The 25,300-nt window shown below is 42.4% G+C and overlaps 1 protein-coding gene across 3 annotated transcripts; it reads right to left on the bottom strand.

The window, feature by feature from the left end:
• Positions 1-1,999: 1,999 nt before the first annotated feature.
• On the bottom strand, positions 2,000-23,485 carry LOC124075160. 3 transcript variants are annotated; one of them, XM_046418601.1, is made up of 10 exons: positions 22,463-23,485; positions 18,444-18,505; positions 18,029-18,049; positions 17,630-17,902; positions 17,423-17,510; positions 16,838-17,064; positions 15,575-15,862; positions 15,013-15,191; positions 9,295-9,387; positions 2,000-8,016 (listed from the first exon to the last, which is right to left on the bottom strand). In XM_046418601.1, exons 2-10 carry the CDS (start codon positions 18,487-18,489, stop codon positions 7,567-7,569), a joined length of 1,665 nt encoding a protein of 554 aa, XP_046274557.1. In that variant the 5' UTR covers positions 18,490-18,505; positions 22,463-23,485; the 3' UTR covers positions 2,000-7,566. The 3 variants fall into 3 exon arrangements, with proteins under 3 accessions (XP_046274557.1, XP_046274558.1, XP_046274559.1); XM_046418602.1 differs by lacking the exon at positions 22,463-23,485 and adding an exon at positions 22,133-22,423; XM_046418603.1 differs by lacking the exon at positions 9,295-9,387.
• Positions 23,486-25,300: the final 1,815 nt, after the last annotated feature.

The following is a 25,300-nucleotide window of genomic DNA, read 5'->3' as shown; positions in this document are numbered from 1 at the left end:
CCTGACCAGCTTATTTAGTCTCTTCCTGTCCCGGTCCGTGCTGCCTGGTCCCCAACAGACCACAGCGTATTGAATAGCAGAGGCTACCACAGAGTCATAAAAAGTCCTTAGGAGGGGCCTGCACACTCCAAAGGACCTCAGTCTCCTCAGAAGGTGGAGGCGACTTTGGCCCTTCTTGTACAGGGCATCGGTGTTATGTGACCAGTCCACTTTATGGTTGAGGTGGACACCCAGGTACTTGAAACTGTCCACAATCTCAATGTCCAAGCCCTGGATTTATATAGGATTTATATGTCAGAATGTCAAACTGAAAATGTGAAATGGCTCCTTTCAGTGTTTCACTATTCTAAAATAGTTCAGTATACAGCAATGCATCATATTGTGTAAGATCATCATGTTTGTACCATAAAAATTACAATATTTGTCTCAGAAAAAGTGAATACTGCAGTATAAGTACCTCAAATTTGTAGTTCAGTCCAGCAGTACTTGAGTTCAATTCCACCACTGCTTACCACAACGTCTGATGGCTTCTAAGAACATTCAGTAATCTTAAAGTTGACAGTTTTGGCCACGATCTGTTCTGTAAGCTGTTTTATCTGCAAAATGTTTGAAGACTCTGAAAGAGATTTTCTGTTTATTTAAACAAGATTTTCCTGTCATGTTTTAGAAATGCTTGCAAATCTGTAACTGAAATTCAAATGGAAAATACTTCAGTATGTATGGATGAAAATGAAAGAGCATCAAAAGCACTGACACAAAAAATAAGCCTTTCTGATCCACTCTCTGTTGAAAAGTAATTTAATTGGAATTATTCATTCATTACAGAAAAAAGAGAAGCTTTACAAAAGTCTGTGCAGGATGCCAAAAGATCTCATACAATAAGGATATGCAGTATAAATGATCATTAAGTTTTTTTCTAACAATCAAGAGGATGTGGTTGCTTGTTTATGGCAGTACCATGAAGTATCATTAGAGTCAATGATTACTCAGCTTTGGAAAAACATCGAATGAGATCTGAACTCACGCATTCATGTGACCTCTTTCAAAATGAAAGCAACAAGTAAGAACAGACACTTTCATGCAGGCAAACCAGAATTTCTGGTCAAACATAAAACGATGCCTCCCTGTGACTTTTATTTTCTCACTTCCAGCATGAATTTGCACATGAGGAATACACACTTTGATCACGATTACACTGAATCAATGAAACCTCAAACCCAGCAGAGTACCAGTAAAGTACGGGGTTAAAACTGGGCTGAACTGGAAAACAGAAACCATTAGTGACCTATATGAACACAAGCATAGAAATCGAAACCAGATCACCCTGGATGAAGTCTGTGCCAGTTTCCAGGTGTTCAAAGTTCAGGATTCATACAGAGTTAACCAACACCATCTTGATTTTATCCCACTTCTCTTAAAAGCAAACAAAGTGTCACCATTTTGCAGCCAAACATATTTGTGTAAATCCAGCTCTGTGATTACAGAAAATAAAACCAACAGCAGATACATTCTGAGATGATGTGAAGGTGATCTTTCTCATGTACATTTCTTTTGTTACATTTTTGCAGAAGTAACGGCAGCAAAATTGACTGTGATGATACCTCCCCAGCCTGAGTCACAGACAAAAACAAGCAATAGGATCTAATTTAGCCTCATGAGCCATCCTGAGTCTGGGATTTCTGGGTTTGTTTGTTTTTTAATGTTGTTAATCACTAAATGCAGATAGCAGGACATTCAACATGTGAAGTTATTATTTAAGCCACATAAAATAAACCTGTGGAATACAAATTTTAATGCCCCTTAGAATGAGACGACACAAGTTTGTTCTGAAACTCCTAAATAAACAGCAGCTTTAAGGTTAAGAATCGGAGTCCTGCATGTCACATCGGAAGTGATGTTAAAGGAGGGTACCAGTGTCTTTTCAGCACAGAAAATCAAATCTTTAAATTAATTAGAGTGTTCCAGCTAAGATGTCTTAAACATGAATGCCACAACAAAGTTAGTAAGCTTATATGTTAAAAACATTATTTATTTTCAGGTGGAGATGTTTATTTCCACCTGAGATGGACAGAAATTATTCAATAATAGCAATAAAATACACAAAAAACAAGGCGTGACTGTCAAATGGAGGCTTCAGGTTCTAATGGAAATATTTATGATAGATTTTATTTTTCATTAAAAATAATGAATGGCTGTAAACAAACTTTCTTGATTCAGCTGCACCGACACCAGTGAGAGATAAAAGCTGGCATCAATTAAACAAATAATAATAATCAGTATTCTCCTTTAACTACGACTCATGAAAGCCAGCAGTGAAGGGTGACACCGAGGATCAGGAGGATCATGGGAAAACGGGGCCAGACATCAGGATGGACTCATGAGGGCCAGCTGTACAGAACAGTGCAATTCATATTATTCCTATCATCGTTATCTATGAGCGTCATGGCTGCTGTCCCACAAGCAATCTACAGGTCAGCATGCTGCAGTTACACTAACTCTCAGGGATATACTGGGACAGCAGATAAAGGCTATAATAGAAGAGGAAGACGAAGCATATTAGTAGCAAGAGTAATCTTTTTTTGGTGTTAAATGTGATGCTACAAAAAATTCTCACAGACATGTATGGAAGCACGTGCTATCATTCATTCAAAGGAGCTGTGAATTTTATTTATTTATTTATTTTTTTTCACCAAAAGCACTCGTCTAGTTTGGAAAGACGCACGTTTGTCCCAAAGTAAAACAAACACACTGCTGATATGAAAATTATTTCTCGGACTATTACTTTTTTTCTTGTATAAAACACATTCTCGGGTGCTGGGAGCATCAGGGCAGGGACGGAAGTGTGACAAATCTTTGTCAAGCAGACAAAGTGAAAAGTATTTCTGAGTGTGTAGCCCAGAGGAGGAGCGCTGCTGAACTGGAATCAGTTTGTCCAAATGAATATCCACCTGATTAGGAATTATGTGTTCCTTATTCATAAAAATGTTCACGCTGTGTATCACAGAGTGAACTTAAAATGACAAAGACCACTGATTTTCAATTACTTTCTCCATCCTGAATGAAAGATAAGACTAAATTCAATCACAGCAAGAGCCGCTGAATTGCACTGGAGTGAATTAAAATGAACCCATCTTTAGTGTCAGAAGCTGCAGTTGACGGTTCTTCTGATATTTAAAAAGCAAATTTCTGTTATAATCAGAGGTATTAGCAAACTGCGACACTGCAGGCATCATTTCATTATATTCTTTGGAATTACAGAGAATAGTAGATTAACAGAAGAGCGAATCTACCAGAACCGAAAGAACATTTTATTAAATCTCCCCCCCTACCCACACACGGATCAGCACTTCTGTTCTGAGAGGCTTTGTGAATAGCGGCTCTGATGTGTAATGAAATAGAAAACATCAGACGGGGTTGAATGACAGAAAGTGAAATCCTTTCATAAAGCTTTCATCAGCAGCAGTGGCTGCCTGAACTTTTGCATTATTATTCCAACATATCTAGCTCTCCACAAAGGCCCGAAATTGGTGAATTTCCTGGTTGGTTTATTTATATCAGCAGAAGATAAAACGGGCGTGGAGGGGGGGTCTAAATCTTTTCACCCAACATCATTAATGGAATATAAAATGCTGATTTGGTTCTTATGCTGCATTCAAATGATGCTGGCAGAATGGAAATAAGTGAAGTACGTCTCCCTGCACATTCCTGTGCTACTCCAAGAGGTTTCCCCGCATTGCTAGAAGTGTATTCAGAGCAGATTTGTGGCAAAGACAGCTGAACTGAAACCAGATAAAGAATAAACCCCTCCTTTTTAAAAAAGATTGCATTAGCGTTAATATGGCTACTGGCAGCGGTAGCTTTGTAGCCAGTTTGCGAGTGGTTTGTTGCCGTGGCTGCGCATCTTTTCACCAGGTGGTGGAAATTACAGAAGTTCTCAACATCTCAGACTTAACTAGGAGGCACATGTTAACAGATTTTCCCACACATCTGCTTGGGGGGATGAACATGAGTATTTGTGGAGCTCCTCCATTCAAGGGGGCTAGCAGTTTTCCCCTGTTTCACCTGTGCATCCTTGTGCTAAGCTAGGCTAAATATGTATGCTAAATAAGTTTATTTATACTTAAATCAGGTGTTTTTTATTGGCGTGTTTTATTTTTATTATTAAGATTATATTTTATTAAACCAATGTTCAACAGAAATGGGACTTTTCTGACATTAACGTACAACATGCTGATTTTCTGCTTTGTTGGACTTGAAATGAGGAGTCTAAATAAGAATCCATGATTCAGAGCAACACCCCGTGTCAGACAGCGCACCCCACAGGTGGCTACAGATACTCCAGCACGAATTCTGATGAAAGGATTTCACAGAGCATCGCTGTGTGAACATGTTGCATGAATTAAACTAGAGAGTCTCTTACATGTTGGTTTTCTACTCCTACTGTGGATGAGTGAGGATCAGTGCAGTGCTTTGAAAGTATATAAAATCTTGCATAAGCCTTGTGGTAGGAAACACATTAGCATTTTCATACTGTACACATGCAGACCACATATCTTCTATATTTACAGCAGTGGAAAAAAAGGGGATGATTAAGAGTGACTGATGATGAGATGTGCTACGTCAGAGTCCTCTTTCCGCCCGGTGGATGATAGTGATGCCTCAGTGCCATTATCATTAATATTGCTTTAGATTTAACTGGAAATTCCTTCGACCATCAAGTTATCATTAGCACACTAAACCGTCATATCAGGCCTTATGAATTAAGACGTCGAGAAGTCCCTGCATGAGCAGAGCGATGCTCTAACACACACACAAAATCAACACTTCAGCGAGTCATTTTACACACTCGTGGTTCCGAATTTAACGTCTGCAGTAAATAAAGACTCAGTTCAAACTTGATTTTCCTGAATAAGAAGGGAGCTTGTTATTCTGGTCGCTTTTTTGCAGATCCATCATTTATTTACAATAGCTGCTACGTATTTGTTGCCACTTTTAACTGCAGTGTGAACCTTTTTCTCGCTTCAGAAGGCTCACACATGCTAAATTTTGTGCTTTTCTGTCTGGCTGCTTTTAGTAACCCGTAGAGGTTTAGGTCGTACAGCTTGCAGACCTTCCATGTTGACATCAATTCATTTACAGCACACAGAGGTAGCCATGCTGCAAGCAGCCGTCGATGGAAACATTAACAGCGATGTCTAAATGGGGTCGTCGGGACAGATCACAAAGATACAGCTCTGACTGCTCGGATTGCATAAAGGTGTGAAAGTGCTGCAGTCTTAGTGTGCACGAGCTCTGTGCAGACTGCTTGGCCCTGTGGAGGTGGGGGGGCACGTTTGGACAGCAGTTGTTACAGAAGTGAGAGCTTAATTTAACTCACTTTGTTTGTGCTTCGCTTTCAACATGTTTGAACTTCTTTCTACTCTCCCATTTGTATTTCTGTGGTCATCACTTGTGTTCTTGTCTCTCTCCCACAAAATGTGTTTACTGTTATTGAGTGTGGTTAGTGTGTGGTTAAATGAGCCGCCGCTGATGCGTCCAGGCCTCAAACAAACCAAACTTTAAAACAGCAGGACTGCAGATTTTATCCACGGACGTCATTTAGAAGCTGCCTCACCACTTCTGCACCACACCCTGTCACGTCTTGAGGCTCTTTTGTAATCCCACACATGCTTTTGAGCTCTCTGCATGAAAGAAATGTACAGTATGAGCTGTCAGTTGTTGGGATTGGAATGCCCCTGATCCGACGGGAGGCGTAACATGGTTACAGAGAAGCTGAAAACATTTAAACTGAAATATCTGTAAACATTTGACCTTCCTCTTGTTTATGGTTGAGCGGACGGTGAGAGACGACCCTTTAATACTGATACTGGTTCTGTCAGTCACATCAATGTCACTGATTCATGGAGTACAAGCAGCAAATGTACCCACAGACTTTAACTATTAATTTTTATACTCTGAGCATGTCCTCCAATTTTTCATTTCCTATTTTTCATGGACTGAAAGAAATCGTGCCTCTGTGCACTAAAGGTCTAATATTATTGGTGCACACATACTATGGTGATTCAGCCTCGTTCCATTAGGGCTGTCGGCTGCGTCCTTATCACAGATTGATCCGACTGTGTCTTTCCTGTGACTTCATTTTTGGCAAACAACCGGGCCGCAATAATCAGAGCTCTGTCCGTTGGATGGAGGCTGAGATGAAAATAGGAGGCTTTAAAGCATGCAAGTCATTTATCTGTTGCCTGAATAATACCCTGTTCCATCTCTGTCGCCTCTTTTATCACCTCTCATCACTCCATGGTGTCTGTGAAGCAGTCCTTCCTCTGAAGAGAACAAGAATCCAATTATGTTCTTGTGAGCTGTTCCAAAAGTCCCAGCAGTGTTGCACAGCATTCTTCAAATTCGGTTTTGCTCTGACAGGGCTTGTGACAACTCAAACTCTCAAATGAAGTCAGATGAGGATAGAGTCTACAGTTAGCTGTCATGTGTGAGTGTTTTCTCCAGCATTCACCGTTGGCATGAGTGAGATGAGATGACGTTTCGATGGGTTTTTTTCTTGGATGATGTCTTCAAACGTGACAGCTTCGACACCCAAGATATGAGAGAAAGGAAAACAACCACCAGCACATGCGGAAGAGGGTGGTGTTCAATCTACGGAGCTTGTTTCAGTTTGCAGGGTTTTTAGAAGAATACGTTTGAGGAGGTTTTTGTCACGGATAGCGGTGAATGAGTGCTGAGACAAGCACTTCCTTCTGAGAGGTGGAGATGCTTTCTGACATGCTTGTACTGTTAATAATAGAGTCTGTGTGTGGGTGGGAAGAAATGTAACCATCGCAGCGTTTGTCTAATGCCGTGTGTGCGTGCAAAAGCCCTGTCAGAAGCAATGCATTGAGATTCACCTGAATACAGACGGAGCTCTTTGCTGTTGTTGTTAGTAGCCTTGGTCTTAGAAAACGATGTCTGACTCCTCGCAGCGTATCAACTCTACCTGTCAAACTGCCAGACTCCTGAATTTTTTTTTTGACAGCCTTTCCACAGGAGCTAAAGCCAGCTGATCCCATTTAGGTGTTTTCCTGAAAGTGCTGAGAATGTTTTGCCATTTTCACAGCTTCTTCTTGAGCCTGTGCTTCTTTGGCCCATTGAAGCTTGCATGCAGTCAGTCTACTCTAACGTTAGCATTTCCCTGCAGATCTGAACTATGATACCTACTTTAATGTTTAATTTAAATGCATGCATTTTCCATATGCACAGAATTGCTTTGTTCTTCATTTGATAGGGGTTAGGTTTTTTATTCTTTTTTTTTTGCATCCCATTAAGTGCATTCAATTTCTTATTGTGCATTTTGTGCAACTGCCTGTTTGTTTGTTTTTCGTCTCAGCTAAACTGTCATCCAGATCCAAGCATGAATATTTTGTCTGTGATGTTGCATCAAATGCAGTGATCAAGGATTTGGTGGTGGAGATGGAGATGCTAGGGTTCCCAGGAACACAGAGCAAGAGTAGATGTGGATGTCGTTACTGTATAAGGACCATGAGCTAAAAAAGAAATACACCCTGGTGCATGGTCTCAGGTGCTCTGAGTGGACCCCTCCTTCTGCCCAGCTTCTCCGCTCTCGGCCCCTCCCTCTGTCTTGGCTGAATCCGACCCAGCGGTGCCCCTGGAGGCTGCTCCCGGCGATGCAGCTCCGCACAGGCTGCCATCAGGGGTCACACCTGCAAGGGAGCGAGGATTGGACACAGGGCTGGCACTCATGACAGAGTCAGGGGTCCGGCTGGCACTGAGGTCGCCGTGGGGGGTCAAGGTGGCCGCCATGCTGTCGGACTGAGCCCCTTGGATCACGGCTGTAGGAGAGATGGCGTTCAGGAGGGGCTTGTGGGAGGCGTAGGTCATCGCAGCATCAGTGTCACTGTCCAGTGGGACGCCAGAGGTGGTGAACTCCACCCCAGAGTCACTCATCTCCATAAAGTTGTCAGAGCTGAGAGCCTGGTAGCATCCTGGTTTGGTCACCTCAAGGCCCTACAGGTAAAGAGGAAACACAGAAAAGCAAAGATGAGGAGGACAGGACAAGCGGTGAGGGCAAAAGCAGATAAAAGGAGCAGGGAATATGAGATTACAGAAGAAGATTACAGAAGGAGGACAAGAGGAAAGAGAAATAAGACAGCTAATGGAAGAAGAAATGGAAGGATGGGGAGAGACAAGTACAAAACAGAGTCCCCAACAGAGTGGAGGAGATGGAGGACAGAGGTGGTGGATGGAGGAAGGGAGGGAAAGCAAAGTGGTAAAAATTGAGGTCAGTGAAAAAGCAATATGAATAATTTATGTACATGTTTCTCTGACCGTATTTATAGATTTACCTTCCACTGCCATGCAGCCATCACTACTTATATTCCTCATTACGTGTTCAGTAACCCGCAGGGACTGACAGAAGCGGGGTTGAAAGAATATAAATGTGATTCGTAATAAAGACACAGGCTGTAAAATGTATGTTAGGGATGAGAGTCAACACCTACTGTCTCTATTAAAAATGGAGACCACATTTCATTATTTAGACAGACAGTTACAGTAGCCTGTGGCTGACAGTTTCCTATGGCGACTCTTCCTGAGACCAACAGTCAGTCTGAAAACTGTTCTGTTCACGTGTTGAAGTAACCTGGGAAGACTTCACAGTGTGACAACAAATCTGGGAAAAACATCTGCAGTTTTATTCTGATTTTCCAGGTTAGGTTCGATGATTCCTGCAGAGGCTCTCGTTCTCTGTTCAAAGAACTCCTTCTCCACTTTCAGTCTCACAAAAGGGCCTTCCTATATACTTTAATCTGTTCCACGTCTGACTGCAGTGCGTAAGACTGATTGCCTTTTAATTACACTTGGCACTGAGGTGACTTTGTAAAGCAGGTAGTTTCTGCCAGGCAATCTAAAACACAAGGATAGTTAAAGATCTCAGTTTTTGATCAATAGACCGCTTTGAAGGGAAACGTCCTTGACAGTACAAAAGTGTTTTGTAATCAAGTTTTAGACATCCTCATAATCAAGATCAAGACTTTACTCCCAGGTATTATCGCTTGTAATGATTCTGGTTTCCACTCCAGACCAAACAACCTTGATGAACAGCTCGAGCTTGACGGCTGCTCTGGTATGAAACTCCTCTAGGTTTTGCTAGGTTTTTCATAAATTTTCTGCAGAACCAAAGCGGCACTTTGCTATATTTTCTGAATCACATCATACTTGTTAGGTTGTGCTGAAAACATGTTTTAAAGTGAGTATGTCTCTGCAGCTGCATGCTCCACCACTGACCTTGATTGTGACCTCTGTGCTCTCCGGGATATTCTCACACATGGACTGCATCATAGATTCCTCAGTGAACCTGCTGTAAGCCTCATGGACCACCTGCAGACCACACACACACACACACACACAGCATATATAGCTACACATAAAGCTCTTAAATCCTCATATAACATATGGATGAGGAAGCTTGCGTGACATGACTGAGAGACTAGCTGTTTTATTTGTCTTCATGGTAGGACTGGAGGTTGAGAGGGAACAGAGCCAAATGGGCTGTAAATCTTTTTTTAAAAATGTCAGAACTCGGAGGAAAGACAGCATCACAGGCGGTACAAGACAGACAGACGCAAGAAGCACTCGGTCTGAATAGTAAAAGTGGGGGAGGAGTGGAGGGAAGTTCAGAGCGGCTATTGAATAAGAGGTAGTCTGAGGGAAAGTGAATAGAGACAAGTTTGAGAGAATGAGGCTAAAAGATAAAGTGAGGCAGCTGAGACGAAGCTGATTAAGACAGCTTAGCCATGGGATGTGAACCTTGATAGATCATTCAGCCTGGTGCTCCACTGCTAACACTTTTGTTCAGAAAGATAGCGAGGGACAGAAGGCACCAAATAAATCAGGGTGGAAAGAGAAGCGAGAGCAAAGAGTAAGAAGTGAGATAGAAAGGGAGACAGATGATAAAGATATACAGAGGAAAGAGGCAGGGAGAGCCATGGAGGGGAAGATCGATGGAATAACAGTGAGGTACAGAAACATGGAGCAAGCAAGAGGGACTCAGGAGGGACAGAACCAGGTGCTTTGATTGATTTGAGTTTCATGTCGGTCTCTCGGGTTAAGTCCCGAAAGGACGCCGACATCCTCTCGCACATGTTGTCTGTGTTGTCAGGATCTAAGAGGAAATCCATAACACGTCAGAGCGACCGACATCAAGGGCAACTGCTGTCATCTCAACCTCCGCTGTCAGTACACAAACACACATTACAAGCCCCCATACACGCACACGCACACTCGAAACTTTAAAGGCACATTGCGCGCACACACACGTTGTTACGTCAGCATATACACAAACAAACAAGGATACACAAACACATACCCCAACAATACCAGCACACACAGAGACACACACAGCGAGTGAGAGATAATTCAGCATGACCTGCTGATTTAACATTTACTATTTATTCGTCAGTAGTCATTAAAGATTTAAAGGCAACTTAATGAGTGATGTTGGTAAAAACAAAAGAGCTACTTATTTCAGCATTGGATATATATCAGATTTTATGAAAACACTACCAACCACTATTTATTACCTATTACAGCTTCACAGAATGACCCTTTAAAATTGCTTGTAATGATTATAACTTTAACTCTTCTTTTAGCTCCTAACATTTTAATTTGTCCAACAGTTTGGTTTATGACCAACAAAACTCAGCTGTCCTTTGTGTTTAGCAATAAGTAGCAAGTGTTAGCATACTGACATGTTAATAGTAAACATGGTAACCATTATGAGTATGAACACTCTGCACTGTGCATGTTAGCATGTTGACATTAGCCTTAAGCAGTACATTGAAGCACAGACTGTAGACTCTTTGTCTTGATACCTTCTAAACACAACCTGGTGAATAAAAACATAAATATGTGCACAAATCCACATAACTAGCTGCACGTAAAGCCAAATTTATGATCACTGCTAAAGAAAAATGATCACTCCTAACTGGAAGAATAGTGGTTTGTCACTGAAACGTACATCATGGTGTCTTGGTGATTAGTGACATTTGGTAATAAATGTAAAACCAGCAGGCCATAGGGGAGATGTCTCAGTGTCATGTCACATGTTGCTCTATTGCTTTGCATCACTTGAAAACTAAAATATAAACACATAACATCCAATGCACGGACACAGACACAGACACAAAAAAGAAACACTGACAGCACATCTACTGACTTTCTGGGCGAGTAGTTGATTACATAGTGCCATTTCACTGGAAAAAAAATAATAAATAAATCCGCTGAACATCATGGAAGATTTAATTAAGCCTCCAGGTTAATCACTACTGCCCTTAACACATACAAAACCAACACAGACACACACACACACACACACGCGCGCGTCAGATATTTACCTCAAAATTAACCCCACACAATAAAACAACACTGAGGTAAGAAACACAGTATGTGCACGTGTGTGTGCTCAGCTGGCTGAATCACCACATACTGTGAGTTGAATACAGCAGTGAAGCTACGTGTTATCATAGCCGTTTATGAGTAACTGCGGTGCTGTGAGACGAGGGAGCGGAGAGGGAAAATGAGAAAGACGTGACCTCAGCGTGACTTTCTCTGATGTCGCGGCTCAGCTGCAGTTACACACACCAATACAGAGCAGATTTAAACCGTCTTCACAGTCAGACCCTATTGTTAAGGTGGAAATGCCATCCTCTTAAAGCCAGTGAAAAGAACTTTTCACTTGTTTTAAGGATCATACGATTTATTTAAGATAAATACTGGCTTAAATTACTTGTTAAAAATGACATTTTTTTGCACCCTGACCTGGTTCAGAACTGGTATCTAAAATCCTGGAAGACAGATCGCACTCTTGACCGAGCTGACAATTAGCCAATAAGAACTGAGGCAACTCACCTCCTACGTCCCTCACCAAAGCTCAAACATTGATATTGATTTTTACTTCTGACCCCAATTAAGAGAACAAATGAGAGTGTTTCTGAAAAATTGCCTTGTCTGTTGGTGTTTGTTCATGTTTTAGTCCATTCAGTAATACACTACAGCAAATCATTTTCAAAGTAGAACATTTTAAGGCTGATTTCATGGGTTCCTACAATCACTGGTTTGTATTACTGTAGTCTTAGCATGATGTTTATTTCATTGAAGAATTTGAAGCTATTTGACCCAAATATGTACTTACAGACTACATAATGACGATGATGCTCATGCACAGCTCGGCCATTTGAATTCTGAAAAGTCTGTCAGGATCACAGAGACAGTTTGTGCCAAGCCAGATCCACTTATGGTAATTCACTGACTTTTGTCAAATGAGGTCTTCGATCAACTACTGCTTGCTGGTTCATATTGATAGCAGTTTGTCCACAGTGTGTGCTGGCGCTCAATTTCTTTAATGGATTTTCATCTCAGAAGCACCATAATTTACAAAATACTGAACACACATTTCTGAAACTGCCACCAATAATCCTGTCTCACAACAGTAAGCTGATCAATGAACTTATCTGCCAAAAGAAGCGGTGCATTTCTCTACTGTAGACACCAATACGAAGAAGGCAGGTCAGGAAAAAAAAAGAGGCCAGAACACAGTTCTCTCACCAAGAAGAGGCTCCCTTTGAGGCTCCTTAAAGTAAGAGGGAGAAACGTAACGAACAGGCGATGCCGTTAGCTGGACCACCAATCAGAGACAAACGGGATAAAGACCTCATTTCCACAGCACTGATTTGAATTCACTTCAACACTTCACACATCATAAGAACATAATCAGCTGGACAAACATTTATCACATCATCTCATTTGTGAGGTTCTCAAAAGTGAAAAATACAAACACACAAAAAGGCATAAACAACACAACTCTGAATGAGGCATACAAAGATGGATCGAAGCAAAAACAGAAAAATTAATCAGAACAAATCTACGCCATGGTGCTTAATCTAACGCTAATCTGACGGTTCAGATGTTACCTGAACACGTGCTGCAATGCCGATGAAGTGAATTTAGTTACCTGCCCAAAATGTGAGTTGTCTATAATGTAATGAGTGTCCTAAAATATGAATTTTAAGATGGTGTAGTAAATACACAGAAACACTACCGTATACTACAACAGGAAAGGGAGGGAACAGAACAACAAACTGAGTAATGTGAGATCACAGTGTAACAGCGATTTGTTCAGAAACACGTCAATCAGCGTCCGTTCTTAAATATGTGCAGCACATCTGCCAATATGTTTGATTTGAACTGGTTACCAACGCGGGTTTTGATGTGTGAACTGTAAAACATTTTAATTCCCTCTCTCGAAACAAGTAAACTCAAGTGGTGTTTTATAATTCCAGGTTAGTAATACGGCATATTGTGTAAACATCTCAACAACAGCCTCCACATGCGGTCGCTTCGGTGTTGTTTACGAGTGAGTCAACGCATCCGCACTGGACTTTCAATTGGTCTATCAATTCAGTCAGTTTAAACAATCATTTGGTGTTTGTGGAAGGAGGGATGACCTGTCACCTGTTTCAAATGATCCAGTAATTTAGCCACTCAACCGTTTGGGAAAGCAGTTAAAGGCTGTGATTATTAATTCTGCAAAAATGATGCAAATGTAATTTTATTTTGCTCCTTCTTCAAAACATGAGAATTCACGCAGAGTTGTTTCAATGCTGAGCTTGATGATCATTCTTCTTAAATCTGACAAAGTAAACAACAGCATTCAGCACTTCAGCACTTTTGTTTGTGTTAAACCCTGAAATAATTGATCAGGACATCTTTCTTATACTTGTATACGGTCCCTCTGCAGAGCAATCAGCCTGATGTTTTGGTGTTTTCTCCAGGTGAGTCACCTATTTCTAATGGGTTTTTAATTGATCCATAAATTGGAATAGCTAACAAATCCCCACCTGGGGATGCTGAGTGGAGGGTTGTAGTGTAGTGACAGAAGCGCTTACTGTCAACTCTTCTAAACAGTGCAATCAGTCAGTTAATCAGCCAGTACTGACTGGGTGAACAGGAAGGGAAAGACTGTAAATAGCCAATTGGAAAACAATCAGTTTTTTTAGTTGTATTTTTGTTCCAATATGCTGAGCACAACCTGTGAGAGCTCTCACTATTAATTCTTCATTGAAGAGTTTTATTGAAAATTGACATTTTAAGAAAGAAAAATATGGTAATGGTGGCACTTCACACTGCCTAAACACATTAACGTGTGAAAACGTGTCATGTGTTACATGGTGAAAGCTGAATGAGTGTTTTCTGTGACAACACAGGGTGCTCTATATCCTAGAAACATTCACAGTGGTCAACAATCAAGTCGTTAATTGAACTACAAACGATCAATAGAAAGCATTTGCATCATTTGTAAACTAATCACCAGCTGGTGCAAACACGTGATGCCAAAATCTTGTTGTGCAGGCTGGAGGCTCAAACTTGTTCTTGTACTAAATTAAATATTAAAAAATGTGACTTGAAGTGGACATATGTGGAGTGTGTTTCAGGCTCAAGCCTCCAACATACTGTACAGTTAATTACTAAGCTATGAGTCCAGTCTGAATCTTTGAATCTTAATTCTTTGAATTTGTACTGGTTTAACATCATGAATATAAATTCCTTCTGTTCATCGATGTTCACTTTTTCTGTCTTTAGATGCTGCTCCTGTTCACTGTGATTCACACAGGAGGATTATCCAAAATGCAATATTGCTTCTTTAGAAACAGATAAGACGGATGCATTTGTGTTTCTGGAGAGTTCTCGTACATCATATGTGTGAGAGAGGAGAAGTGAGACCAAGGGAGCAGCACAAGCCTCAGCCATGTTAAATTTGGCTGTAATCACGCGTAGCAGGTCCAGCACTGCAGGGGAGGAAGCCGAGCAGCTGACCATCCTGACTCCCCCGGCAGGGAACAGAAGCCTCCTTTTAATCCTTCCCGCACACAAACACACACCTGACTCTGTGACCCAACAGTAGCCAATAAATTGAAGAATGATGGTAATACAGTAGGTGGGTGTTACCTGTCTGAAAGCCTCGCCGTCTCCCTTGCCGGCCTGCTGAGCGATGAGCATCAGCTTCTTGTTCTTCTGGTTCCTCTTATGGATTTTATAGAGACAGGACAGCAGGCACACCAGCAGCATGAAGGCGATCAGGCTCAGCAGGGAGAGGATGGCTACAGTCAGGGGAGGCAGCTTATAGGCTGCGAGAGAGGGACAAGAACAGAGAAGACAACAAAAACAACGACAGACGGAAAACAATAAGTCTTCTGATGCTGCAGAAATGTGCAGACATGGGCTAAAGCACCATCACCATTCTGTCATCAGCGGCCACTCGTCTTTTCTGTCTGCTCCTTGTTAAAACTGAATCTTGTTTTGATTAGCAAGTTAGCATGCATTAAAATGGTGGCTTAGGATATCTCAGTTAAAGCATTGCAGTCTCACATTTGACATTTACCTGCGACGAGGTCAGGTGTGCACAACAGGTTACCATGGTGACATACCTCATACAAACATACCTCGCTCACCCAGTTTTGTAGTGCACTGCTCTAAAACAAATGCAGTATGTTCATAATTTTTCTCTCACCATCTATCTCTATGTAGACATGAGCCACAGGAAACCCAGCCAGGTCTGTCACTTTGAAGACCCCCGTGTCAGCCATATGGACCTTCTTCATGATGAGCTCTGATCCCTTCACGGTCAGCCTGCCCTCCAGCAGAGGGTCCAGTGGTGTCACCAGAACCCCCTGGTCCAGGATGACCCGGTCCACATTGTCTGACTTGGGCCTGTAGATGACGTTAACATTGGAATGGTGCAGGTAGAGTTTCATCTTCAGGTTCTGTCCATAGGTGAGGTGCAAGAAGTTCTGGTGCTCTGCAGAGAACCGAAGGGAGAAATATAAGCAGACGTATATGAATATATGTATATATGAAGACCATTGTGACCAGAGGATGAATCTGAACGACTTACGGTTATTTCCTGACCTTCACTGTAATACAGCCAGCAGGGTTTGAGTGAAAAGTATGAACAACTATTGTATGGATTTCTTTGAAATTTGGCACAGACATTCGTAGGACCCAAAGGATGAATTCATAGCTTTAACAATCCTTTAACTCTTCATCCAGCACCAAAAACCATCTGCACTACTAATTAATTCCCACTGGCCTTTGCTGTAATTTGTGTTAAGTGGTTTAGAAAAATCTGTAAACATCAGCATGTTAGCTTGCTAATGTCTGCATTGAGCTCAAACCACTGCTGTGCCAAAGGAAAGCCTCAAGGAGTCACCTGACCTGCTGCAGACACTCTGTCCTGTTTAAAGCATTTTCTTTTTAGTACACAGAAACCAGTTTGTTCCCAAATCTGCCTTAAAGTGTTAAAACGCGTTCTTGATGTATTTTTATCTACATTCTACACTTTACTGCTGCACCATCCTCGTATGCCTGCAGGCCGGTTTGATCTCATTTTAAATACATGAAGTAAAGACTCTTGACCTGAGATTAAGGCATCGGGATTTTATCAACGTAATACACTGAGGAATGAGAAAAAGCACGCGGTGACTCTAGGCAAAGAGAAGAATTTGCAATGTGAGAAACACAAAAAAACCCCAAAACTATTGGCAAATTTTTGTCTGAAGACAACTGATTCATAGTAAAAACTGTGTAGGCTTATATAAAAGACCTGGCTTGGCACATTTCTCTTCAATTTAAGCCCATCAGCACTGCGTTTAAACATGACACACTCAGATGCACATAAGACCAGCGTGAACAGAATAAAAACACTCGCACCCGAGATTGGTAGAGCAGTCAGTTAAAGCTGAGAGGATGTAGCGACACACAGACCTCTCCTCACCTCTGACGTTCAGACAGTTCCTCCTCCTGACTTTGCCCTCGCGGTCCAGCACTGTGAAGCTCCCCTCGTCGGTCACCCTCACCGAGTGCAGCATCACCTGCTTCTCCGTCACGCTGAGGCGTCCCACATATTCCTCTGCTGACACCGCCGTCTGGTTGTAGAGCACCACGGGTGGAGGCTCGGTTGTATGTTGTGTCTCGGTCTGGTTGGGCTGAACCAGACTGGGCCTTCACATGGATATTCAGACAATTCAGACAAACAGAAGAGAAGAGATGCCACCTATTACCTGTGGCAGAAGGTGTTTTACCTCTTATTGCTAATTGAAAACACTTGTGATGTCACTGTTTGAGGTGTGGTCAGGGGTTTGAACCAAAGTGAAGCAGCAGCAGCAACAGGGACCACACAGATAAGCACTGCTCATAAGTCCACTGAGGGAATTTGAGATCCCAGTGTTGCAATTTAACAATGCGATACTTTAAGTCTCCCTTTGAGCACCTCTGAGATAAACTATTAGTAATAAACATGGCTCCATACTGAAAACAGATGACTGAATCTTGCTTTATTCCTCCCATACTTTCACTGTACCTGAACTCCAGGGTGATGGGGCCATCGACATGGTTCAGATGGATGGTGTAGCTTTCCCCATACTTCACCACTTGCTCCAAAGCGCAGTCTGGTCGACAACAATTGAGGAAACGGGGGTCAAAGCAGGATCTTTGCAATTTGTCCTCAAAGTTACTGCACACAAATATATGTATATAGATATATATATGAGTGCATCAGCCATTTTACCCCTGACAGTGAGGAGGAGGTGCTTGACCATGTTGGGGTTGTGGGTGTTCTTGATCACGTACACGCCCTCGTCCTCCTCCTGCACGTCCTCCAGCACCAGGTGGCCCAGAAGGTTGATTCGGCCCCGTGGATTCACCACCTGGCCTGCTCGCAGCAGAACCACCACAGAGGAGCGATTGGTCCTGGGTTTGAACACAACCTCACTAACATTCCCAGGCGGGACATCGATGTGAATGTCCTCCCCAAAGAAGGCCGTCTTGTGTTCCTCTTTGACTGACAGAAACAATCAAGATTTTTTTTATTAGGTATTACAGAAAATCTACTTCTTATTTACTTTCTCTTTAAAGTGACTGTCTCATTTCTCATGCACATAAAAACCTTTCTATCATGCAGTATTACCTTTCAAAGATGCTGACACCACTGTGAAGGAAAGACAGAAAGAGGTTTATTTTTAAAATGCATTTTTTAATTGCCTGCTGTTTTGAAGAAAAATCTCTTAATAAATCACAGTTCCTTTGTTCTTGTTGGAAAAACTGTTTCCCCAAAAAGTAAAAAAGCATTTGAAATGCAAATGCATCACATAATGACACCTAAAAATAAACCAGATGTAAATACTTCCTCCTGTGAAAGGAAAGAAAAATAAATAAGAGGAAATTAAATAGCTCACAAAGTAACTTCTAGCTTCCTTAAGTGTGCTTTTCATAAAATCTATGCTAATCATTCATTTGCAACACATTCTGTTTTGCAGGAGGTCTGTTTCAACCATTCATTTACCCAAACCCACTCCCAAGTGGCTGATTGTGTTTGTGCTTACCAGTGCAAAACAGGGCGCTGAGCACTGCAGCGCTGATTACTTTCATCTTGAATAATCTGTCTCTGGAAAAAAGAAACACATATCCAACAAGATAAGTCTTTTAACAGCACGTTTATGCTTCGAAAGGACCAAACCTCAACTTTCTAAAAAAAGGAGTTAGCCACCTTAATGTTATCAAAATAACATGATTTTATTTGACACAAGTATATTTTTCTTCCAAAGAGGTTCACTTTATGTATTAATTAGCTGAGCTGAAAAACACGCCTGCCAGGCAGAAACGTCCCTGCCTCAAGAGAAGATGCTCCAGCCCCCAGCATTTCACAAATCAGCTCAACCTCAACATCCACAAGAAATATCTATAGTGCTGCAGTAAAGTAAAACATACTAATAAGACTTATAGACAAAGCGTCTTCAAAGCAGAGAGGGACACAACACTGTGTGGTCAGCCGCAGCCCTCCATGTCTCAATCGGCTTCCCTCTCACGCCACAAACCGGATGGAGACTTAGGAAAGGAAGAAAAGCAATAAAGACAGGGAGGAAGAAGAGGAGACAAACAGTGAGGGAAGAGAGAGTATGCCAAGAGCGAGTAGGAGAGTCCATGGACATCCCGCTGGGACGACGAGATGGACAGGAGCCAGCTTGGCACGAGGAGACTCTCTGACCTTTCACGACTGCTGCACTAGATTAGTCTGAGCAGTAGAAGCACAGAGTTATTAAGGGGGGATAACTGGATGGATGGAGAGTGGAACAGACAGACAGAAACTGCTGGGAAGAGGAGATTTGAACGGGGAACAGAAACTATGGATGCCAGAGTTCTCACAACAGCATGACTACTTATCACCAGGATGACACGGTGACCAGGTTTTTTCTTTTCCAGTAGTCCAACAGATACTTTCTGCTTTCCTCTACCACAAAAACTTAAAGATTTTCAAGAGCATCCTCACGTAAGACTCACATGTACTGCATCTTCCAGACTTACAGTCTGTGCTGCCAGGACAAAACACAGGCTACAAATCTACCATGACCACCAGGATGGTCTAATTTAGTACTGTTAGGAAAGAGACACTTGAGAGCCAGTATGTAGAGGAGGAATCATTACAGATACTGACTCTTCAGTGAACATGAGGGCATGTGAGTGCTCATTATAAAGGACTAACAGAAATCTGACTGCGTCTATTCATTTCCTCTCAACACTGACAAGACTTGCATTCATTTATAGCTCAGCCCAATATCACACATACAGTTGGGCTGACACGTGGATGACAACTAGCAATCCGTCCGTGTCCTTGTTCTACCAGAAAGCCTGTTGATTATGTGTTTTCACTAAAATGAGATCACCTCCAGATGAACATGAGCCGTGTTACAGCTGGAAAAGCCTGCAAAAAAGCTGGAAAGAAGACACAGATCAAGTTTCAGAGTTCCGCCCCAAATAGTGAAGTCTGGAAAGTTATTTTCCTGTTTGTATCTGCTGCAGCAATACGCAACAATGCTGTGAATCACTGCTTTTTCAGACTCTGACAGACAGAACAATAAAAAGCCAGTGAATTTCTGCCAGCTACTTCAGTTGAGGGATTAGAGTGCTATTTAAAGGAAAAAAAGAAGAAAGGCCGACTATTTTCTCTGTGCATCAACAGACGCAAAAGTGGGCACAAAAAATTGCTCAAGAGCCTCTTAGTCCTTTAGCACAGTAATCACAGCATATTTTCTAATCGGTGCCCTGTGTAGCAGGTTTTCAATCGTCTGGCATTAGTATTCTACAGAGCCAATAGCTTATGGTGTGTGCGTGTGCGCCTTCTGAGGCTCTGCAAAGGCATAAATCACAGGTTTGATTCATCGATGTCAGACTATACATCTGAAGAGAAAATGAGAAGTTGCCGCTCATTATATCAAGGTCACACCACATGTGACTGACAACACGCACACATAGATAGATACATAGATAGATACTTTATTGATCCCGAGGGAAATTCAAGAAAATGACTGCAGCCCAACATGGGGCTCAAACCCACAACCCTGAGATTAAGAGTCTCATGCTCTACTGACTGACACATGAATAATGTATTCAGTGAAGTACAGTCAGCATAGTGGCTGTGCATGTAAAGAATAGAGGTGAGAGCAGTAGAGGTCCGTTCTTACTGGACTTCCCCACCCCATAGACAGAAAAAAGGGGGGGGCACATTTTAAAAAGAACAACACACAGTTTTATCATAATGCATTTGCCAGTACTTTTGCTCAGTGGAGCAGATGCTGCAATTAAAGGAGCGAATTTGGAGAGGCTATGGTTTCATCTCCGGGTGTTCTGGATAAAAGCAGCAGCTGAGAAGCCCACGATGCTCGCGTAATCGCTGTCCTTTGGCTCGGGCCGTGATGTGCATTTTAAAAGCCTGATTCTAAATGGGGTCACTTCTTTCCTGTCTCCTGTAATGACCAATTAGATCAATCTAGCGCAGCATTCACTCAAGTCTGTGTGACCCGACCAGCAGTGTCCGGGTGGTGAGAGGCGTCGAGGCTACATCTTTCAGGCTGATCTCTTTATCCTGACATCCATCCTGACTAACGGACATAAGAGCTTTTATTCCCCTTATCTTGCCTCTCCTACACATCTTCGCTTCCATCCTCCTCTTGATACAGCATTGACTCTCTTGCATTTCTGCTGCTCTCGATCTCTTCTTTCCTATCTCTCTTTTACCTTCGCTTCCCTCAGTTGTGCTCTTAGCTCTTTCTTTAATTATTCCTCTAGTCTAACTGATTCCCATGGTCAGACTGACACACTCGGGTGCTGATATATACTGGGACAGAACTGCCCTAAAACTGAAAAGTAAAAAATCCTTTGTCGTGACTCACAGCTGATATGATGGTTTCTCTGTCAAATGCAATGATTTCAGTATTGGAACTTTTAATCTAAACACACTGAGAGCTGGACCTGCTTGTCTCCCCCTGCTCAGCCTTTAGGCAGCCCATACAGCCAGGAGCAGCTGCTGGTGCAGCCAAGGGTGTGTCACATCCGGCATGAATGGGGGATGTCCTATTGTGGGGATGCACAGATGGAGGATGGAGACCATGAGAGGAAAAGAAGGAGAATAAATGAAGGGAGGTTGGGGTTGGATCGATCGCCACAGTCAGATGCTCTAATGCCAGACTCGGTGGAGAATTTAATTAATTTCTATGCGAATAGAGCATGCATTCCTCTCTGTCCTTTCATTCAGGTTACGATCTGGGCACCAGTCTACCACCAGTGAGCATTTAATATGCGGTTTTAGCTAAGGATTAAGCAGAACTCATACAAACACACATATCCATCCAAGATAACTTGGTTTATTCATGAGATCTCGTTGCACTCATTCAGTACTCCGTAAATGACTCTAAAATAAATAAATACTTCGCCTGGGGGACTGTGTAGAGCATACACAGTACACTGCGTAACCACTTCCATCGTTTTGAATCAGAAAACACCTTTTTCCCGCATACATGACAGAACAATGCACCACAGCCATATTAAAAGACACCTTATTATCTCTTATCTCATGTGCTAAAACCATCGGTGATCCGATTATCAGCATCAGCGTAACACAAGTGTTCATTTGAGTGTCCAAAACATCAGAAGAAGGATCATAGCGAATTTTAGGCGACAGAATTAAGTTAAAATCGGCATAAAAAACGAAGGCCGTTCGGACCACAACTCGGCCTACCTTTTTAAATTATATCTCGTCTGAGCAATACTTGCATTCCTGTCTGAATGCTGTGAATTCTAACGTTTCTCTCCGGGATTTCAGAAAGTTTTCCCCTTCTGTTATGTCTCTGTCTAATGCTTTATTCTTGCGTGAAGACGCCTGCATTCCCGCACGCCTTCGCTGCTCTGCCGTGTCTCACACGCCCTAAATCTCCCGTACGGGACCGCTCAACACAAGCAAACAGCCCAAAACAGCAAAGGGAAAACTGCAGAATTTAACCCATCATCTCCCTGTTTGAACAAAACACTGAGCGAAAGCCCATATATACTTATGACTGGATGTAATTACCTTTATCAAGCCTTGAATCCGAAAATCACTGGACTGGGAGGGGCTCAGAAGTGATGGCTTCTGGATATCCACCTTTTTTCCTCTCTATCCCACGGATCTGCTCCACCCCCATCACCCCCAACACGGCCACAACAGTCTTAAATGGGGGCGAATAGCTTGTCGGGTTTGTGGACCATCCGAGATCGGCGGTGCTCGGGAAGCTCCGGCGCAGTCGTCAGCTCTGGCTTGAAGCCACAAGCAGCCGCTCTGCAGTTTAACCCCAGGCGACCATTACACACGCACGACTTCTCCAGGCTGATGTTCACTTATCTCATCAAGCAGACCAGGGCTTGGCGTGGGGACCATCGTGCAGATTTACACATCGATTTGTGCCGCTCAGTCAGTTCTGAGTTGCAAGAAATTTATTTGTGTTTTTCTTAAAACGAATCGGTTCAAGAGGGTGATTGACCAGTCATCTTTACACCACAACGCCGAATTGTCATGCTCATAGCACCTGTCATAAGTAATAAGCCAATGGTCGCCGTCTCTGTGCGAGATCCGTTCAGTCTCAACCACAGCCGTCAATATGAAATGTTTTCTATCAAACAGCCTTTTTGATTTAGTTTTTTTACACAAAAAATGCACATGCTATTCTTGAAAAAATGAAGAAAAGAGTGAGACTGCTCATTATGCTACAGCAAGGGCGAAAATCAGTCCACCTTCTGTTCTAATTGTCTAGTTTTAATGACAGAAACTCAACCAAAACAATAACATTTTTTTGACAAAGGTATACAACTATATATCTAGAAAAAAACAATCAAACTCAAATCAAATCATTTTTGGCTTTGCGCTCTTTCGTTAATTGCTTAACATGAATGCTGGTAAAAAAAAAATAAATTAAAACACTAAAATCATTTTTCATTTTTTTAATTAATTAAATTAATAATAATAAAATTAAAAAACTGCAAAATTTCGGCTTTATATGTATTTATTATTTAATTTTTAATATTTTCATGGCTCCGTTTCAGACATGTCGAATTATGGTTGCTAAGCAACAGATAGCTTGGTTGGGGGAGGGGCTTCCCGATCGCTTGTGTGTATGTGTTGCTTTGAAACTGTCGTGATGTCACAGATGAAAGCCAATGTGATTCCTTTGATTCAAAGCCAACTTGCTGTCTGAGCAAGGCTATAAATAAGCCCGTATCGAGCCTTTGCATCAGTTCCGATTTTTCAGAACACGTTCATTGCGTTCCCAGCAGACAAACACAGCGACTACAGTCAACGCCATGTTTTCATCAAAGAGGAAAGACAGGATGGATCTGACCCTTCCACTGACCACAAAGGAGAGTCTTCTCCCGCCCGTTCAGCTCTTCCTGGACAAGCTGACGGAGGCTCAGTGGGTCAAGCTGCAATCAGGGTCGACTGACAAGGCAACAGAAGATAACATAGCTAACATGTTTGTGGATATAATTCACATCACATCCACAAACATTTATGAGGCCATCAAAAAGAACCTATCAGAGGGGCGTCCTGGATTTGTTGCATCACAGAACAGCATCAACATATCCAACAAGCAAGTCCAGGACTCCCTGGGTGATGTTGTTTCCCAAACTATTGGGGCAGCGATCGGTTTTCCAGAGGACTTCCACTGCATTTCCACAGTGGAGATCACCAGCCTCATGTCCAAGGAAATTAAGGAAAGGGTGAACTCAGAGCTCTCCGATAGCAGCGGAAATAGTGGAAGCAGCAAGACCTCCAACTCTCAGTCTTCCAAAAAGAGAGTGAAGAAAATTGTTAAGCACATGGTGAAAGTGCTTCAAAGATTTGCAGCAAAGATGTCATGCACGTCCAAGAAAGGTCAGCAGAGTCAAAAAACGGAAGCCGCTGAACCCAAGACACCCGAGGCAACACTGACAGAGGAGCCGGTTGAAAGTGAGGTGTCATTTTTGACCCCCGTAACTCCTTTGCATGAGGATGGACCAGAAGACTTTCCTTCTGGAGGACGCTTCTCTGAAACCAAGAAAGCCATTGAGGAGATCCTGGATGAGCAGTTAAATTACATCAGTCGCATCAACACAGAAGACATTTCAGAGGAAGAACGTCGGCAGTTTGTGTCCAGCACTGCCCAGGATACAGAGAAGGCAGCCTCTGAAATTTTGAAAGACATAATTGAAGAATTCCAGTTAGACGGCACACCAAGGAGGGTGTCTGAATCTGAGACCAAGACATCTTTCTGGAAGAAAGTGGGCAATAAAATCAAGGCCTTTTTTGTCTGCAGATTTGCCAAGGAGACAATGCTTAAATTTGTAGCAAGACTGAGGAGAAAATTGAACTCCCCAGAAACTGGAGAGAAAGTAGTGCCGCAGCTACTTGATGGGTTGGAATACGTTTTGGAGAACATGATGCCATCAGAAGAAAACCAGGACACAAAAGAGGCCAAAGATCAGGTGTGCCTCTACAAACACGTTGCCGTTGGTATTTCCAGTGGCCAACACAAACTCAGCGTCAAGCATCTGGGTGAGATGGTGTACCACCATCTAAAACCCACAGGAAAGAAGCTCCACGTCATGGGAGAGATTCGGACGGAAGTGGACATGTTCATGAAAATGATGTGGAACTGGCTGAACCAGCAGGTACAAGAGCATGAGAGAAAGAAGGACCGTGCAAGTGCTGCTCTGAGCAAGATCAAGAGAGTGGTGGGATATCTGCCAGCACTCACAGAGCGTCCCTGGATAAAGGAAAGTGACACTTCAACATCTGTGTTTAAAGGCGCATCAGCTTCTGTCACCGAAGAACCAGCTGTCAGTGATAACCTACCAGCTTCTGTCACTGAAGAACCAGCTGTCAGTGAAAAGGTAT

The sequence above is a fragment of the Scatophagus argus genome, chromosome 17 (genome assembly GCF_020382885.2).
Source record: "Scatophagus argus isolate fScaArg1 chromosome 17, fScaArg1.pri, whole genome shotgun sequence".
Classification (NCBI taxonomy): domain Eukaryota; kingdom Metazoa; phylum Chordata; class Actinopteri; family Scatophagidae; genus Scatophagus; species Scatophagus argus.
This window is presented reverse-complemented; position numbering and strand designations above follow the sequence as displayed.

What these genes read in the sequence shown, in the direction of transcription:
- LOC124075160 (XM_046418601.1), bottom strand. Translation starts at nt 18,489, where the DNA reads ATGAAAGTAATCAGCGCTGCAGTGCTCAGCGCCCTGTTTTGCACTG. An exon ending in TGTCTACATAGAGATAGATG is followed by an intron (nt 15,192 to 15,574) that starts GTGAGAGAAAAA and finishes CCTCTCTCGCAG; the next exon opens with CCTATAAGCTGCCTCCCCTG. An exon ending in ACGGCGAGGCTTTCAGACAG is followed by an intron (nt 9,388 to 15,012) that starts GTAACACCCACC and finishes TGTGGTCTGCAG; the next exon opens with GTGGTCCATGAGGCTTACAG.